Source organism: Pseudonaja textilis, chromosome 7 (assembly GCF_049901715.1).
Source record: "Pseudonaja textilis isolate UNSWEBS1 chromosome 7, rPseTex1.2, whole genome shotgun sequence".
NCBI classification, from domain to species: domain Eukaryota; kingdom Metazoa; phylum Chordata; class Lepidosauria; order Squamata; family Elapidae; genus Pseudonaja; species Pseudonaja textilis.
The window spans coordinates 24,169,825-24,187,465 of record NC_141996.1 but is presented as its reverse complement, the minus strand read 5'-3'; the positions used below and the strand labels follow the sequence as shown (position 1 = coordinate 24,187,465).

At 33.3% G+C, this 17,641-nt stretch overlaps 1 protein-coding gene across 2 annotated transcripts in view; it reads right to left on the bottom strand.

Moving 5' to 3' along the window:
* Positions 1–17,641, bottom strand: part of LOC148125269 (neurobeachin-like) — a 178,710-nt gene that overhangs the window by 78,075 nt on the left and 82,994 nt on the right. For both annotated transcript variants that reach the window (XM_087937243.1, XM_087937244.1), the window contains exons 5-6: positions 4,112–4,229; positions 3,096–3,198 (exon numbers count right to left, since the gene is read on the bottom strand). In XM_087937243.1, coding sequence (XP_087793369.1) covers positions 3,096–3,198; positions 4,112–4,229 — 221 coding nt within the window. The remainder of the gene's footprint in view (positions 1–3,095; positions 3,199–4,111; positions 4,230–17,641) is intronic.

Below are 17,641 nucleotides of genomic sequence, written 5' to 3'. Positions count from 1 at the left end.
CAAAGCAGTATTTCTCAACCAATATATTGACTAATTTGTTTAGAACCATTTGCCAATTAATTCTATATCTAGTTCCTCCTGTATTACAGAAAATGTAAGAATTTTATACCACTTATACATTGATTATTAATGTATTAGTGAACTAACTGTTAACAACTGATATTCTATAACTGGATAAGTTTATATTTTACATTTAAATTTCTTTTAAATTTGTTACAATGCCACTGAAAGTATATTTAGATAGTATGCACTTTAAAACTTCAAAAATTTATGGAAGTATTTTCATAAAATATATATACATAGAATGTACATCAAAAGAAGAGAAAAAACGTTAATCTTGAGGTGATGCAGTAACGATCTAAAATATTACATTATATGAAATGCATTGGACATGGGAAATATATTTGCCTGCAACTATTAACACAATGGGAGCTTTCATAGGAAAGGCACTGATAAAGAATTATAGTCAGTCAGGTAAACTAGCAATTCAGAAATAGCCTTACACATAATCCATTGTAGAAATGCAATTGAATTGGTTACTATAGTGTAGAATAGATAATTGAAATCAGATTTGGATGAGAAACAAGCTGAAAACCAAGGCTTCTAAGGCAAAGATGATAATTATGCCAACAATCAACAATTGGTCAACCTTTTTGTTATCAACCTGGGGGGGGGGTGTGATTGTTTGAAATGTGGAATTTAACTATTGTGAATTCAGGAAGGAATTGCATCCTCATATAATAGAGCACATACAACTTGAATATAGCTTCAGTGTCTGAAAGACTTTTGCCAAATTTGAGCCTAATAGCTACGGATAGAGATTTGTAGCTGAATCTTAACCCAGAATGTCTCAAAGTTAACTCTGCACAAACAGAATTTCAGGTGGTATATCTGCCTGAGTTGATGTAATGTGATACTACCCACTAGGCCAGATGTGCAATCAGTCACAGTGATGGATTCAAGAACATTCCCAAAGATCCTCAAGAACAGGTTAAGAACTATTCAGTGGACACCATCTCTTTCTTTTCAGGATTGAGCTTCAATTGATTGACCCTCAATGAAATTATTACCCTCCTCCAATTTTAAATTAAATTTAAGATAAAATGAGAAATAATGCTAGATATCACCTGAACACTGAAGACAGTTCAGCCCAAATCTAGAAATAAGTTCCACAGTAAGCATACAATATAATTGTTAAAGAGCATAGGGAATAAATAAAAACACCGTTGTTCATGAAACAACTGCATTGCTAATGTTTTCTTTGAATGGGGAAAAAAATACCTCTTTGACAGTTAGCCTCATCATCAGATTATGAGTATTTGGAGATTCAATGTTTGAAGATCTTAAAGTTGTGTGAGGGAATAGAGCTTTTGAGGAAGGAGAAAAGGAAAAGAGAAGGGAGACAGCAAACTGAATGTCAAAAGAAACTGCTTCTGGACTTCAAAGAGGCCTAGTTGTGACATTGCTTACATCCCTAGCAGGGAACTGAGATGTTCCATCAAAGAATAATACCAGGTGGAAAAAAAGGGAGCTGTCCAAAAAAAAGAGGGCTGCCTATACTACTTCAGCCAAAGCTGGTATTCCAGACTTCTCTTTGGGGAGGGCGGGGGGGAGTAAAAGGACATAAACTGCTACCTCTAAGTTGACTTATCTTTTTAATTGGACATTTTGATTTAATTTAATAATTTGACAGACTAAAGCTTTAGAGGAGATTGCATTTGTGTTGAATATATTTGTGCTACCCTGTCCCTGAGAGCTTAACAGAGGCAAATATGAATAAATTGAATAAATAAATAAAACTCCCTACTTTTTTGATGTGTCCATTTATAACTGCTTATTTGGCTTCCACTTTTTTGTATAAACTATTAGAATGTTTTTTAAAAACTTCATCAACTTTTGCACACCAAGCTATCATTATCAGTGGAATCCAAATTATATTTATTTTTAAAAAGAAATTATTACATTTCATTCAAAAGAACTATATCACAAAAATATTTAATTATAAGCAGGGTTGTTTTGTTCATAACCTAGTAATAGATTAACCTACTTTTTTCTAGGTATAACTTGCTGTTCTTTAAGGGAGTAACTCAATAGATTCATAGAAATATTATGATGTCAGAATCAAATAAATGATGTATTTATGTTCAGGTAATATTAGAAGGACACACCACTGTGGTATTTTTCCAAATCTGCCCAGCTTTGATCAGGACTATTTTTTGAATATACTAACTTAAAGGTATGCATGGAACAATATCTTTATTAATTAAAAAGTGAAAAGAGAATATATGCATCTCTGGGTTTAACTGTGGAGTCATTGATGCTGTCTGAATTTGCTTGTTTGCAAGCATTTCATTACCCAACTAAATAACATCATGATAAGAAAAGCACTAATGGGTTTGGAGAAAAACATGAAAACACTAATGAGACAAAATCATATCTTATGAAGCACGGCCTTCAGAGAATCTTCCAGTAGATTCGATCACTAAAACATTTTTTCTGGCAGGAAAATTATTATATAATTATTTATATAATTCATTCTGTATCTGTTAATGTATGATTCATATAACTGCTGTAGAAGGAACCCAACTTTATTATTGATCTTTGCTTAGGAATGTTCTAAATAAACTAAAAAAGGAGACCAAATACGAATACGGCCCTGTTCCAGGGAAAAATAATGTCTAATGAGGGATTCTCTTCTGCCTCTCTACCAATTTCTTGGCAGAATCTTTCTGAGGCCAGGAAATCTCATTTTCAAAAAGTCCAAAACAGTGATATTGGAAATAGGCTGGAGGAGCATTATGAGAGATGTTAAGATCCTAAAAATCATAATCCTTCCCCCCCCAGCATTCCTCAATTTAATTAGATTATAAATTGCTGAGTCTTTTAGGGTATCTGTAAATAACTATAAACAAATAAACATTCCTACTTAATACTCACAGTGAAAAAGTTGGAAAAAGGAAGCTATCTGAGGGTGAAATTAAATCATTTTAAACTAATATAAAGATAATATACATAAGACTTAATTGCACTTTTATGTACTGTTATCACATTGTACTACTCGTGTATTTCCAAACAGAAAATCAAATACTGAATACCTTGCTTGTGGTAAGCCATAGCTGGTTCCCACTCCAACACGAGGTAAGCTGTATACAACTTTTTTCACTGTTGCTTGATCAGGAAAATTAAACATTACAGAAGCTGCAGTATAAAGAGAATTGAAGGGTTAAAGAATTGCTGATATAAAAAAGGTTTTATATGTGATCAAATATGTCATTAAACGCAAACAAAAAAGCTAACAATATAATTTGAGATATAATCCAATTACATTTTTGTTCTAATTAAGATGCAAGAGATTTTCATATTTTGTGAATAAAGACATATAGAGTTATCTTAAAAGTTCTCTAGGAATCTGATGCAAACAAAAGTCATGCTATTCATGTTACCTATTAACAATGGAACTATTCAATGAAAAAAAAAACCCAAGTCCTTCTGATATAGGGTTGCTTCAATGCAGTTTTAGGGTCAAAGTACTCTAGGCTAAATGAATTTGCTTCATACAATGGCAATGCCATTGATTTCAGTCATATTTGAGAACTGGCATTTTCTTTCCAAGATCTAATTTTGGAGTGGAAAATATTTATTCCTCTCAACCTCTGCTAATATATTTATAACCCTTCTTTTCTCAACATCTAAGTTTTATCTGTAGATAAAGGAAAAAAAACACAAGGAAAATCTATGGAAGGTTGAAGAAAGCTTTCCTTAAATAAGAGAAAAAAATTAGATTTTTCTCCAATTCCTCCTTATTGTGTTTTTGTCTAAAATATATAATTTTTAAGTGAGGTGTAAAGCTACTATATGGATAATCCATCCCACAGCACTTCACTTGATAGTTCTCTTTACTGCACCTTTGCTAGGCCTTGAATATCTACTCCTACTCAAAAGTCAGTAGTAATTATTCTTAAAGACCCTCCACAAATTACTTCTACATAGGAAATGTGAATATCCTAAAATAGTAATACCTAAACTAGAAGCACATTTTCAGTTTCAATAGGTACTATTTGTTTAATTTAAAAAAATCTTGCTTTATATTAAAGATATAAAACAAACATACTTCTGTTTGCCATGAATACTTCCAAGGCCGTATTCTGAAGAAGGTAACGTCTTGAGAAAACCGCTCGAATTTCACTGAACATCCATTTTCCATGAAGGCCTTCTGTATAAGCAAGGACCTTTACAATAAAATGAATATATATTGATTGCTGATTTTGTGATCTTGTAATACAAATATTTTATTTTTCTAAGGAAATGGCATTATGTGACAACCAGGTTTCACTATGATAATCTAAATTCTCTATTTCCTTTATATTTCCTTATGATTCTTTCTAATCCTTCCTTCAGTCTCTCAACTGTGCTTTTCTGTAATTGGTATTATTACAACTATTATATGGATATTAGCAAAACAATTAACCCAGGGATAGGTACAGTAGAGAAAGGTTAGTTGCGTCATCATAACTTTTATCACCTTCACTTAAGTCTCTACTAAGTGGGCAAACAATTATACTATGTCAAAAAGACTAGCAACAAGGACTAGTAAGTATTCATAAAGTTTCTCAGCTACATAGATGCAGCATCCAAATACTATTTTACTTTAAAAACCTGTTTCTCCATCAACTTTGCTTGAGCATTAACTCATCTTTGATCACACTATTTGTTAAATAGATGGTAAAATAAAAACTAATTACATTGCAGAAAATACTTTAGTTCTTGCAAACAGTGAGATTCAAATGAAAACATCTGCTTGGGTAACTTAAAATAAGCATAGTCAATATTGCATACCTATTTATACAAAAAGTTCAAAAGAGAACCATATGTAACTGTTTCTTAATTCACAATGGCAAATGATTTTTTTCCCCAGTGAACATGTCAATCTGCCCAACAATAATGCAAATGGCCAATTGCATTGAACTAAGCCAGTACAAAGACATTATAATATGTCCAGGTGCTTGTATGGAGATAGTAGGGCATAGCTGTTAAAGATGTCGCCCTTGGAGATCTATGTCTCCAATCCTTCCCTGTAACAGTTCTTTTAATCATTTCAAAGCCCAACATTTGGTTTCTGCATACTACCTGCCAGAAGCAGGTAAGAGAGGAAAAATTACATTTAATCACTGTTTGGACTGTGTTTGGATGGTATCTGCCAGACATCAATCTCAGCCGCAGAATGACCTGCTGGTTTTGCAAAGCTTGATCATTGGTAATATATTATTAATAGCATTTAAGCAGAATGTAATGATACTTAATTCTATAGAAATTAGTAAGTAAACAACTAATGAGGAGGAGAATAAAAAGTATATCCTTAAGAAAACTAGACTGGCTAACCAGAACATAGCACAGGACTACTCCTGCAACTTTTGATTGCAGATCCTGTTGGAACCTCTATTATCATCAAATAACAAAATAAAATATTATCACTATTAGCCACTCTAAGTCTTTTAAGGGTTCAGATGATCTGCACATATGAATAAATACAGGAGTGGGATCCAACAGGGTTAACTACCAGTTCGGTTATTTACGATGTGCTTCCCTGCATGCTGCCGGAGCATGCCTGTAAATCGTGATCAGGTTGCTGCGTGCAGAGAAGCAGCCTTTCAAAAAGCCCTTTTTTCCTGCTTTTTTAATTGCAGCTGTGCCTCACACAGCAGCTGCAGTTGAAAAAATCAGGAAAAAAAGGTCAGGTAAGAGCCCAGGTAGGCGGGTGGGCAAAAACATCAGCAGACATAGAACCGGTTCTACAGAGGTGGACAGAACTGATAGAAACCCATACCTGAATAAATATATTCTTAAACTGTATGCTTTAAGACTGATAGTGCCACTTAAGATAAGTACCTCATCTCTGATAAAGAGGAAGCACCAGTCCTAACCATTGTTTTATTCATTTATTTCTGACAAGTGTGTGCTCTCTTTTGATGTCTATATTTTATGTATTAGTAGCAACTTTGAAAGTTAAGGCCCCCAAATAAAGAAATAGCTTTTTGATTTAATTAAATGTGCATGCTTAAGTCTGTAAGTTTATGAAATTACTGAAATCATTGAGCAGTCATCAATGAAATAAAACTAGAGATTATTTGGTACTTGTGATCAGTTAAAAAGTGTTCCTTCCCTTCTGTCAACTTATTAGTCAATATCAGTTTCACTGCTGATTTTCATTCCCTTGTGAGTATTCTCTGCTATTGACAAATAAGAGTATTTTGTGGAAATGGATAAAGAGGGGTTTCTTATCTGATGTACACATCTTCAAATAAAGTAGGATTCACACTCATGAGAAATGCTAAAACCTAGCTAAAAATAATCCTGATATCTAATCTTTAACTTTCTAACATCCAGCTGGATTGCTTTTGCAGCACTCTTTCAGAGAAAAAATCCAACACATGCCAGATGACAATTGTAAACTAATCCCTTTCCTGCTTTTTATTTCTTTCTATGAATTGCAAAGCAAGGTCCAAGAGACAGCCCCTGATGCATCCCAAGTCCAGTACATGCCTTTCAAATCTAATCAAGAGGGTGTAAAAATGTATATAGAAAGATGAAAGTACCTTTGCCTTTGTAACATATGGCCCAGTAAAAAAAAAAACAAGAAAGGCTGAAAGAGATGTTCCATAGGGGAAGGTTAAGTTTGATGCTAATGCTTCTTTAAAATGGTGACAGTCTGGAGAAGTGAAGCCTTGCTGCGCTGCTTTAATTTCTCCCTGGAATAGCTCTCTCCCAACTGCAGCACATCAAAGTCTCTGGAGCTCAATTAAAATTGGATTATATTGAAATGCTCTATCTGTGGGACTAAGGGCTCACTAACACTTTTCTTTCCGTAATACTCCAGATGACAGTTGGCCATCCCAATTTAAACAGTTGTCATAGAGACCACAAACTAAAGCAGCAGTAACTAACAATACAAAGGAAAGGTAAGTGCTTAGATTTCTATGAATGGAGGGCTTGGTTTTCAGCTGCACTAGATAGATGCGAGCCATTAAACCCAGCCACCATAAAAGGGTGTAATATGCCAAGCTGCTTGGTGGAAACAAGCAAAGGAAATGATTCCAGCAAGGAATTTCATTTGTTTCTTGATAGACACCAATACCTGACAAGTGTTTTGCATATGACCATTTTTACACTATGTAAAATATTCAGAATTAATAAACTCTCTTTATGGATCAGTGCTAAAGCAAGTATAAAGGCTAGAATATATCAGCCCCCAGTAAATTAAAAAGTCAATAATTATTTTTTAATTACTAGCTTAATATGATTTCTATAATTACTGGATCTAGCATTTCAATAGGGGTTATTATTTAACAAATAGAGATAAAATTTGCATGGATATGAATGCATAAAATGGAAATGTCTTTGTAGACTTGCACAGAAATTGCAATACAACAATACCAAGACAATTTTAATAATTTTATTAATAATCTATGCATGAGAATTAAGAAGCTTTTACAGTAGCTTATTTTGTGATATTTGAGATTAGCCTATTCCTTAAACTCAGTTCAATTATTTTATTCAAATGACAATGCTGACGACATGCAATAATAATCAATGGAACACAGCAGGCTAATACATCTTATTAAAAAATTATAGACAAACTATGCCATATAAATGATCATTTCTGAATAGTAAGCGCATACTTTTGACTAATTTTGTTCTGTCTCAAACCTTACAATAAAAAAAAATTCTGTCTCTTTTCAAAAAAGTAAAATATCATAATGTAGTCAGTTTAAACTTTTGGCAACATCATAAAGGAAGATACTTGTCAGCGCAGTGTTCTGGTAATCATACCATATTTTTTGATGAATGGATCATTAAAAAAACCAACTTTTTTTTAAAAAACAGCTTATTGAGAACTCAAGGTTTTCCTTCCCTTGTCATTATGCTGATCACCATGGAAATGAACAGTTATTCCTAGTTTACTGTATGGCTCTTTTTTTCTTTATGGCTCTGATAAGCATGTTCCATGCCTCTCATGGGGGAAGCTATGTTAGGTTTTTGAAACAGCAACAAGGCAAACAGCACAAAGTGCAGGCCAAAGGCGAAGGAAACAAAAATGTGTCACAAATTCTAAAAACTGCACAGATCAAAATTTGTCAAAACAAGAACTAGGTTTAAACCAACAAGAAAGGCCCCAGCAGCTTTTTATTTATTTATTTTATTTTAAGCCCAGCTGTAGAAAACACCATCTAATGAACCTGTCTGGGGCTGCTGTCCCCATCCTGTCAGGCATGTCAGGAAATGACAAGCACTGGGGACAGTCCGCCGCCAGTCATAGACAGGCCTGCCAGCTGGAGAGTTCAACCCCAATCTAATCACACTACCAGAAAATAACTTTCTATGCTTTCAACCTGAAAAGATGGGCTCAACGAAAAAAAAGAAAGAAATAGTGTCAGGAGCTGAAACAATGCTATGCCATTTAATTACAAATTGTTCTCTGGTGAGAAATGTTAAAAGGAAGTATAGCTAAATATATTCCACACTATTCCAGATTAATCAAATTTTCAGTTAAGACGATTGTGTATTTTTTCTAAGATAATGGTAAAGGTTGACCAAAATAATAATAATAATAATAATAATAATAATAATAATAATAATAATAATAATAATAATAATAATAATAAACAGCTTTCTAAAAATCTGTTTCTTGGTCTTTATTTTGTCTTGAACTTTAATCACTTTATTTATTCATCAAATTGAGATACCGCTTAGCTCACTCTCAGTGAGATTCTGGATGCTTTATAGATAAAAGCATAAAAATCACATAAAAAGACAATATGAGGAAAAGGAATGGAGAACTGATTGTTGAGGAAATATTTAACACAATCCTTCACACTATTATTCCTAACTGAATTTGTTCTTTTCGCATGCTGCTAAGGGCCATGCTAATGGGAGGAATGGATAGGCTATGCTATTTTTATGTGTTTCCTCCCCCACAGCTCCCAAAGAAGACATCATCACAGCTTGGAGGGGGTAGTGCTAATTAAATATTCAGATATTTTTCACCTTGGTATGTACTGCTATAACAGTCACAATTTAAAAATGTCTACTCCTTTCCACAATAAGTGACACAAATGTCATTTGAACAATGCTGTTACGTAGCCAAATTATTCATATTACAATGGAGCTGAAATATATGGCCTGCAAAAAGTCTTGACATTCATTATATGGTAGCATTATAGTTTCTATGTAATAGCTGTGCAGAATTTTTCAGTCCAGATATGGAAACCCTATATTAAGGTGAGAATATTAGCAGAATTCAAAGTGTGTTATCATTCAACGGGAGAAGAATCATGTTAAAGTGCGTCTTCTTCAGAAAAATAAATGGCTAACATCATGCCCCAGTTCCAATGATGTTCTTGGAAAAGGAAGGGCCTTTGAAATGATGTATTTGCTAAAGAATTGCTGAAATTTCCATAAGCCTTAAAGTATAACAAATTACTAAAGATATTTTCTTATATTGAATGTACAGCTTGGATACCTCTAGAACAGTGGTTCCCAACCTTTTTTTCGCCCCACACCCCTAAAGAAATTTCACTCGAACCTCGCACCCCCTGAAATAAATAATAAAAATGCCAACATATAGCCAATATCCTATTATTTACCTGGACTTTTCTTGCACCCCCTGGAATATCGTCTCACACCCCCAGGGGCTGCGAGCACCCAAGGTTGGGAACCTCTGCTCTAGAACATGGTTTCTGAAATGGTAAGGTGTCCCTCCACAGGAGAGGTCCAGAATCCAAGGGAGATTTGAAGAACTTTTTAGTTATCGTATTACACTAAATCCACCTGTCCCCAAATTTGCATTGTTTTCACTGTTCGTGTCATTTTGTTGTTTGGATTTTTAAGGGAGATGTGTACATTAAGATTAAGAAGGTATGATGCAAAAAGTTAGAAACCTCTCCTTTAGAAAAATAAGCATAATTAAGAGAAATCCTGCCTGACTAATATTATAGAGTTATTTCAGACTGTTAATAATCAGTTATTCTTTTAGACAATATAGGTTAACTTTGATATACTTGGAGAAAATTAATTGCAATAAATGGGATTCTCTAAGTATGATAAATCTCTGTGTATATGTGTTTAAAAGGGGTTCAATTTATTTATTTATTATATTTATATTTTGCCTTTCATCCAATAGCTTAAGAGGCATACATGGCATTCCTGGTGGGATAGGATTGAGTAGAGTGATCCATTGAGCTTCCATAGTTGGGGAGAATTGTGGATTTCAACCTGTGATTCCGAAGTCCTAGTCTAATTTTATACCCTATATGACATTGACTCTCAGTAATTTTCTCTGAGAAATGTACAATAGAAAACAGACACTGCATTTTTATTCTGACACAAACATTTATGTCCTAGTCATTTTAATGAAATTAAATATATATAGAATTTTTCCATCCATATAATTGAAAACTTTGGACACAATTATTGTAGTTTACTTTTCACAGTATTGAAAAATGGTATTTTTATCACAAATGCTCAGCAATTTGGCAGCAGTAATTGTATAATATTCATTTATAATAATTTTAATTAGTCATAATAATTTAAAAAGCATAAAGTCATATTTTTGGATTCAAATTCCTGTCACCTCTAGTTACAAGACTTAGACCAGTAAAATGACACCTAGAAAAATTCTTAATAATGCTCAATATTTATGTTCTTGCTTTAAAGAAACAAAGCAAATACATTTGCAGAAAATAATTTCTATATTGGGATTGTTTTTTGGTTATTAGGGCATTTAGGATAAAATAAAAAACTGTATTGAAAATGAAATCTCACATATTTAGACTTTAGTAAAGCTTTTTACATTGAATAGGTAATTTACAACTATCTAGATATTTTCAAATATAACCATAAGGAACGTGCATGGATTTATTCAAAATATATGGACAGTACCAAATTGCCTGTCCATTGGCCAATTTGGAATGTTTGTTTCTTCTCTCTTATAAAAAATCTTGCCTCTAAATGCTAATTTCTTGGATCAAGAACTAAAGGTATGCAGAGGCAAAAATTTAAGTTGGAAAGATATTATTTGACTGACAAAATATGGACTTATGCTGCTTATCTACTAGAATTTCCATGAGTGAGTAAGAAAGATTATATTTAAATAAGTAAGCATTAGTAGATTCAGTTTATAAGAATAAAATACTCCAGATTACTTTTAATCATACTTCCTAAGGTCTTCATCAATTGAAATAATTATAAACTTCTAACAAAGCATGATGATTTTTTTCCTGCTGGCAAATGGTTTACAACTAATTTAGAAAATTCCATTCACAATACTTTGAAATTTCCATTTCTGAGATTCAAAGCTATAAACAACAAGCAAAGAAACAATTTGAAAAAAAACAAGTTCTGATGTTAGTTTACAGCAGAAAAAATATTATTGCTGCATCTTATTAAACACAACATAATTATACAGGGAACAGCCTTCTTTTATCATATATACCTGTGTGTTCTATGTAAACTAATTTAAAAGTGAGAATTAAGAATAGAGGAAAGAAAATGAAGAAGTACAGAATATCTTGAGGCACAAAACGTAAGCCATTTCAGAAACCTTCTGGATAAATAAAAAACATTTTTTCTATTCCAAAATTACTAATGATATCTGTCAATAGTGAAATCAATGAATGTGATTGAAAAATTGATTATTGGTTGGTGAATATGTAACACTGGTACTCTGTAGAAATAACATCTTTATGGGTAAATATGAACATATCATAATCTAAAACGAAGTGTGGGAATGTATTTCATCAAGAATTGTAGAATGTCCAGGCCATATGACTACAGTGAAGCTCTCTCAAGCAATTTCTGCTCAGCCAACCTCTGAAAAATAACAGCAGCAATCAAGTTGGGTAATGGAAAGACGAATTTTGTTTAAAAAGGCCATAGTGACCTGAAGGTACATGATACAGCTGCTTTGTTGAAACTAAGGTCAATGGGAAATTGCTAGCAGGATGTAAGATTTATAGGAGTGCTTTGTAAATGCAGCACAAATATATTTGACATAGACAGTATACATGAGATGTTGTGGACCACTGACAAATTTAGAAAGCCTTTTCACACTATTTTGGAACCTCTCTCCCGACATCACTGTGCTCATTTAGGACAATACTGGTCTGACATGGATCATAGTCCAACATAGAATGAAACATACACTAAAACCAATAAGGTTAAGAATGCTTTAGCTTTGCTGATTCTTGGATTCTCGTTTTTATTTATTTGTTCTGTATCCACCTTCCTCTTGGATTGCAGGGATTGTGTGATCTGCCCTATCTGAATTTTGATAGATTTGACCCAATGAAAATAGCCCTCAGTGTTCTTTCACCTCCAATTAATAATAAGCCTCAGTTGTGTAAAGCAAAATGGAAACAATGAAGAGTAAAAGGAATTTTTAAAAATAGTACAATAATTTGTATTTATTTTATATATTATTTTTCAAAGATGACGTGCACAGAATAACCATCAAAAATATCATAATATCATTGATCTATCATGTCCAAATTTCTAATGTACTGTTTTGTCGTTAGCTTACATATTGCTATCTAACAGTGGCATTATTCAATTCATTTCATTCATCTAGAAGCAAAGAAAGCTCTGACCCGCTGACCTCAATTTTCACTTAAAGAAACAAATTTCTTTTTGCAAACAAATTCAATTTATCTCCTGTCAACCTTTAGCCTTGGTTTAAAATATTAACTTTTCCCCATTATAGAAGCAATCAGGTTTCTACTGCACAAATTTAGCATTAATCTCTACTTAATAATCTGTTGCAAAATTTAGTCTCATTTTATTTAGCAATTACTATACAATAACAGTATTTCATGAGAACTTAGAAGTATTTCAGTAGCCTATATTCCTTTGCAACAATATAAATCTCATTTTGAAGATGTAACTTTATTTTTATGTCTTTCTAATAAAAAGCCCTTTTCAGCCACATGACAACAATGTATACAATCCGTAATCTGTACAACTAGCAGTCCAATCTTATAGAGTGAAGTCACAAGACTTAATCCCAGATAAATCAACAGAAGGCTGCAACTTCTCCAGGTACAATATAAAATGTTAAATATTTCAGTCCCACATTCATACATTTTAGTCAATAGATCTATAGAGCCTTTGTTCCTACATCAAATACATGACATAGGAGATTGACAAGTTTCAGGACTCTTTTTTTCTTCTTCTAAGGCCTTTATAAAAAATTTAGCACATTTGCCTTTTTAAAGAAAAAATGATACTAGTAAATATCTAACTTTATACCTTCTAATAATAGTTAATTTTTATATACTTCATGTATGAATCTAGGTGTTTGTTTTCAGATATTAGATCCTTGATCCAATAAGACAAATTAATAGAAAATAAAAAAGCTAAAGTGCTCTGTGACTTTACAATTTGGACACGCAGCGACCATATAACATTCCAGACAATATAACTATTATATGTAAACAGACAAAAAAGTATGGATAGTGGATATGAGATAGCAGAATTTAAAAGAAAGAACTGGAGAAAATGAAAAATATGAAGACCTTCAAATAGAAGTAGAGTGATGGTGGCAAAAGAAAGCCCAGATAATACTAATAGTATCCTTGGATACAATCCCCAAATATTGGAGCACCACTTAAATACTATTGTCATTAACAAAATCACTACCAGTCAATTCCAAAAGGAAGTTTATGTGGAACCGCTTACATCCTGCAATGATACCTTTAATATCATCAAACAGCCAGAGTCTTTTAGGTGAAATATACAGTGCAGACAAGAAAGAAAGAAAGGAAGGAAGGAAGGAAGGAAGGAAGGAAGGAAGGAAGGAAGGAAGGAAGGAAGGAAGGAAGGAAGGAAAATAGAATTGAAAAGCTGAATGGCCAAACCATCAGGAGCCATCAGGATGAAGTCTACAAGTATCTGAGAAATCTAGAGTTGGGTAACATCAAGCATTGTAAGTTAAACATTTGATTAGTTAAAAAAAATCCAAAATGTCAGAACACTGCTAAAAACAAACATGTTGCAACATCACCAAAGCTATCAATACTTGGGCCATATCTGTGATACAATACACAACTGGAATTATTAACTGGACACAAGTTGAACTAGATAGTTTAGACCTAAAAGTAAGAAAACTGATGACTATTTACTATGCATTACATCCTCATAGTGAAATTGATAGATTATACCTTCCTGCAGAAATGAAGACAAAGGTTTACTTCAGATCAAATGAACAATCAAAGGAAAAAAGTATGCATTGGCTGATTATATAATAGATAGTCAAGAACAAGCACTGATGCAAACCAAATTGGAACAAATAATAAATACTGAAATAATATAATAAAAGCAGAAATAAAATGCTGGCAAGGAATATATCGATTTCTACAAAAGATTAAGGGGAAAGTAAATAAATATAAAACCTGGCAATGGCTTACAACTGGAACATTTAAAAAAAAGCAACCCAAAGTCTTGAGTGGTTGTGGAAGAGCAGCTAATCCAGGCCAGAACTGAAAAACCATCAAAATGATTCAAAGTGCAGATTGTGCAAAGAAGCAAAATAAACAACAGATCTTATACTCTGCTCACGTAATCAGATTGCACAAATTGATTATAAATGACATAATACAGTCACCAAAATTATTAACTAGAAGATCTGTAAAAATTATCATGTACTAGTAATGAAAAATTGATTAGAACATAAAATTGAAAAAGTAGTAAAAATGAGTAGATTAAAATATTTTGGGATTTCCAAATATAGACTGATAAAAGTGTTGGTTCATAACACACCAATTTAACTGTGGTTGAAAAAAAAGAAAGTTCAGATAATTGTGGTGGAAACACTAGGGGATAGTATAATAGAAGACAAAAAATGGAAGAAGATCACAAATTCTCAAGATCGGAAAATCAAAATTGAAAGATTATGGCATATATTGTCCATGGTGCTACTAGCTATTATCAGCACATTGGATGGCATACCAAAAAAATTTGGATGACACATAAAATTTTTTGCCTTGACAAAATTTCTATCACTCAATTGCAAAAAGTCACACTGTTTAGATTTGCACAAATATTACATTGATACACTACAATATCCTAGGTTCTTCCCAAGATACGCTACAATATCCTAGGTTCTTGGGAAGAACCTAATGCATACAAAGGCCAACACCAGCCAAAGAACTGCAATTGTGACTTCACATTATTGTGAACAGATAATTATTAAACAACATCTACCTTTTCCAAGTCCTTAGGAATCACTTAATAGGTGAATAAAAATACCAAATCCAGTCTGAACATCTAGCCGACTGTGTGATCAATCACCATTATGATCATCATATATGCCACCTGACTCTCAACAACTCTATGTATATTATTTAATAGCCATTTACAAATTTGTAGACAGCTCTTTTCAATTCTTCCCAGAAATGGAAGGAGTTGAACCTGTGACCTTCTACTTTGGTGAGCACAGTTGATGCCTATGTTTATACCTACATTCCTTGAAATTCCTCGATCTCATATCATGGTTATTAACCTGAAACTAGATAAGAAATACTCTTGTTCTTCGATTTTTTCCAAATATGATTAGCAACACTATTCTGAAATGAATGTATATTTAATTCAGGAACTGGTCAATGACTGTCATGGACTTTGGAACAACATTTACAACAATCTAGGAAAAAAAATTTCCCCATTTTTTGGAAAATACAAGTAGAGGACTTTCATACAATAGCCTATTTACAACAAAGAGCGAATCTACAAATAGCTTTATGAGGAGGCTAGAGAGAGGATTGATAGAAACTGAGCGGTGTCCAAAATCTGCCCTGTCAGTTTTATGCTCCCTTTTGCCAGATGCATTAAAATGCAGCTCTGGGCAATTTTTTTTTGTCTGAAATTTCAAGAACAGAGAGTACAAAAGAGCTGATGAGCAATGAATGCTTCACCCTTCCTCAATTAATCTTGTCTTTCTACCTTTGCTTTTGCTTTCCCTCTACATGAAGGTAATAATGACACCCTCATCCATTATCCTTTTATCCCTGTTATTCTCGTGAAATTGCTTAATAATATGTTACAGATTCGTCTTCACTCACATAATTCTTCCTGTCATTTGCAGTATATCATCCTACAAACATACAGCCCACTTTCACTGGCCGTTCTTTGAAGATTATTGTCAGTGACATCTTGAGGATGCGTTTGGAATCTGGAGCATCATTTCAGTCGCGATGGGGAATTACACTGACTTATCTGTCATTGCCAAAAGCACAACAAGCAATTCAGTGTTAATGCAAAGGTAACACAGGTTTTTATCATGCCGCCAGAACAAGAGCTCTTGCGAATTTATGCTAATATGGCCCTTTTACAGTTTAATAACCTCCTCCCCTAGTGGAAAAAAGTATTGCCTAAGTGTGTGTGTGTGTGTGTATGTATATGTGTGTTTGTGTTTGTTTCACACAGATATTGGTTGATAATCTGTGTCATAGCATGGTAGGTAATTCATGGATGATCCTCTTGTAATTATTTATGGCAAATCTTTTTATGAATGGTAATCTCTTATAACAGATTGCTAATTCTATTAGATATGGGGTAGTGATAAAGAACAACTAGCTTGTATCTCCTGCACCTAAATTTCTTGCTACAATTAAGGAGAAGTAATTGCACAAATTCAGTTTCTCTCTCTAAAATAAGCAGGAGAGATATACTCTACACATTTTTTCCTCATATGCTTTTCTCTTCTCAACATACAGCTACTACCGGTTTCTCCATACTATAAGCAAGCAGTTTGCCGAGGTCCAGGGTGGCATTCCAGAGGGACCACGACTATCCAGCATGCATGCCAAATCTGACAGCACATGACAAGCTGGTCGGCATGCAGTAATTTGACTAATTATACTGGATTAGAGCATATTAATGCAAGCTGTTTTCTACAAAGTTAATGACCTGCTGACTGGGTTCTGCAAGGCCCCACTAGGTCTACAGACAGATAAAAAACAAAACCTTGCTTTCTAAGCCCTCGTCATTTCACATCAGCAAATGACTATATCAAGCTACTGAGCAGCAAAATGCAAGTGACATTTTGTCTGCTACATACTCATGTATCCTCCCCTAACTTTCCACCTCAAGGGATTCTTTGATGTAGAATTAAAATCTGTTTTCCATAGGCTTGATAAATACTGTCCAGAAGCAGGAAGAAACTTTGTTTCCAAGTTAAACAAACACAGAAGTAATTTGAATATAGACAAAAAATAACTAGGAACCAGTATTTGTGTGATTAATCTTGATCTATACTTTTCATTTACACAGTAATCATAGTATGAACCTGCTATCTAGATATATTATTTAACAAAAAAATGGCCTTTTCAATTATAATATCAGCTTTGTTTCTTATTGTTCTTGTTTAATGTATTACATCTAACTGCATTTTTTTTTAGCTCTGAGATGAACTTTTTGTAGACTATTGAAAATTTTGTAATATACTGAATAGCACAAAACTTATGCTATAAACACTGTATGCCATAACCAAACTATATGTATAACCACTGTATGCCATAACCAAACTGTATGCTATAACCAATGTATGCCATAACCAAACCGTATGCTATAACCACACTGTTAGAATTCTTGCCAG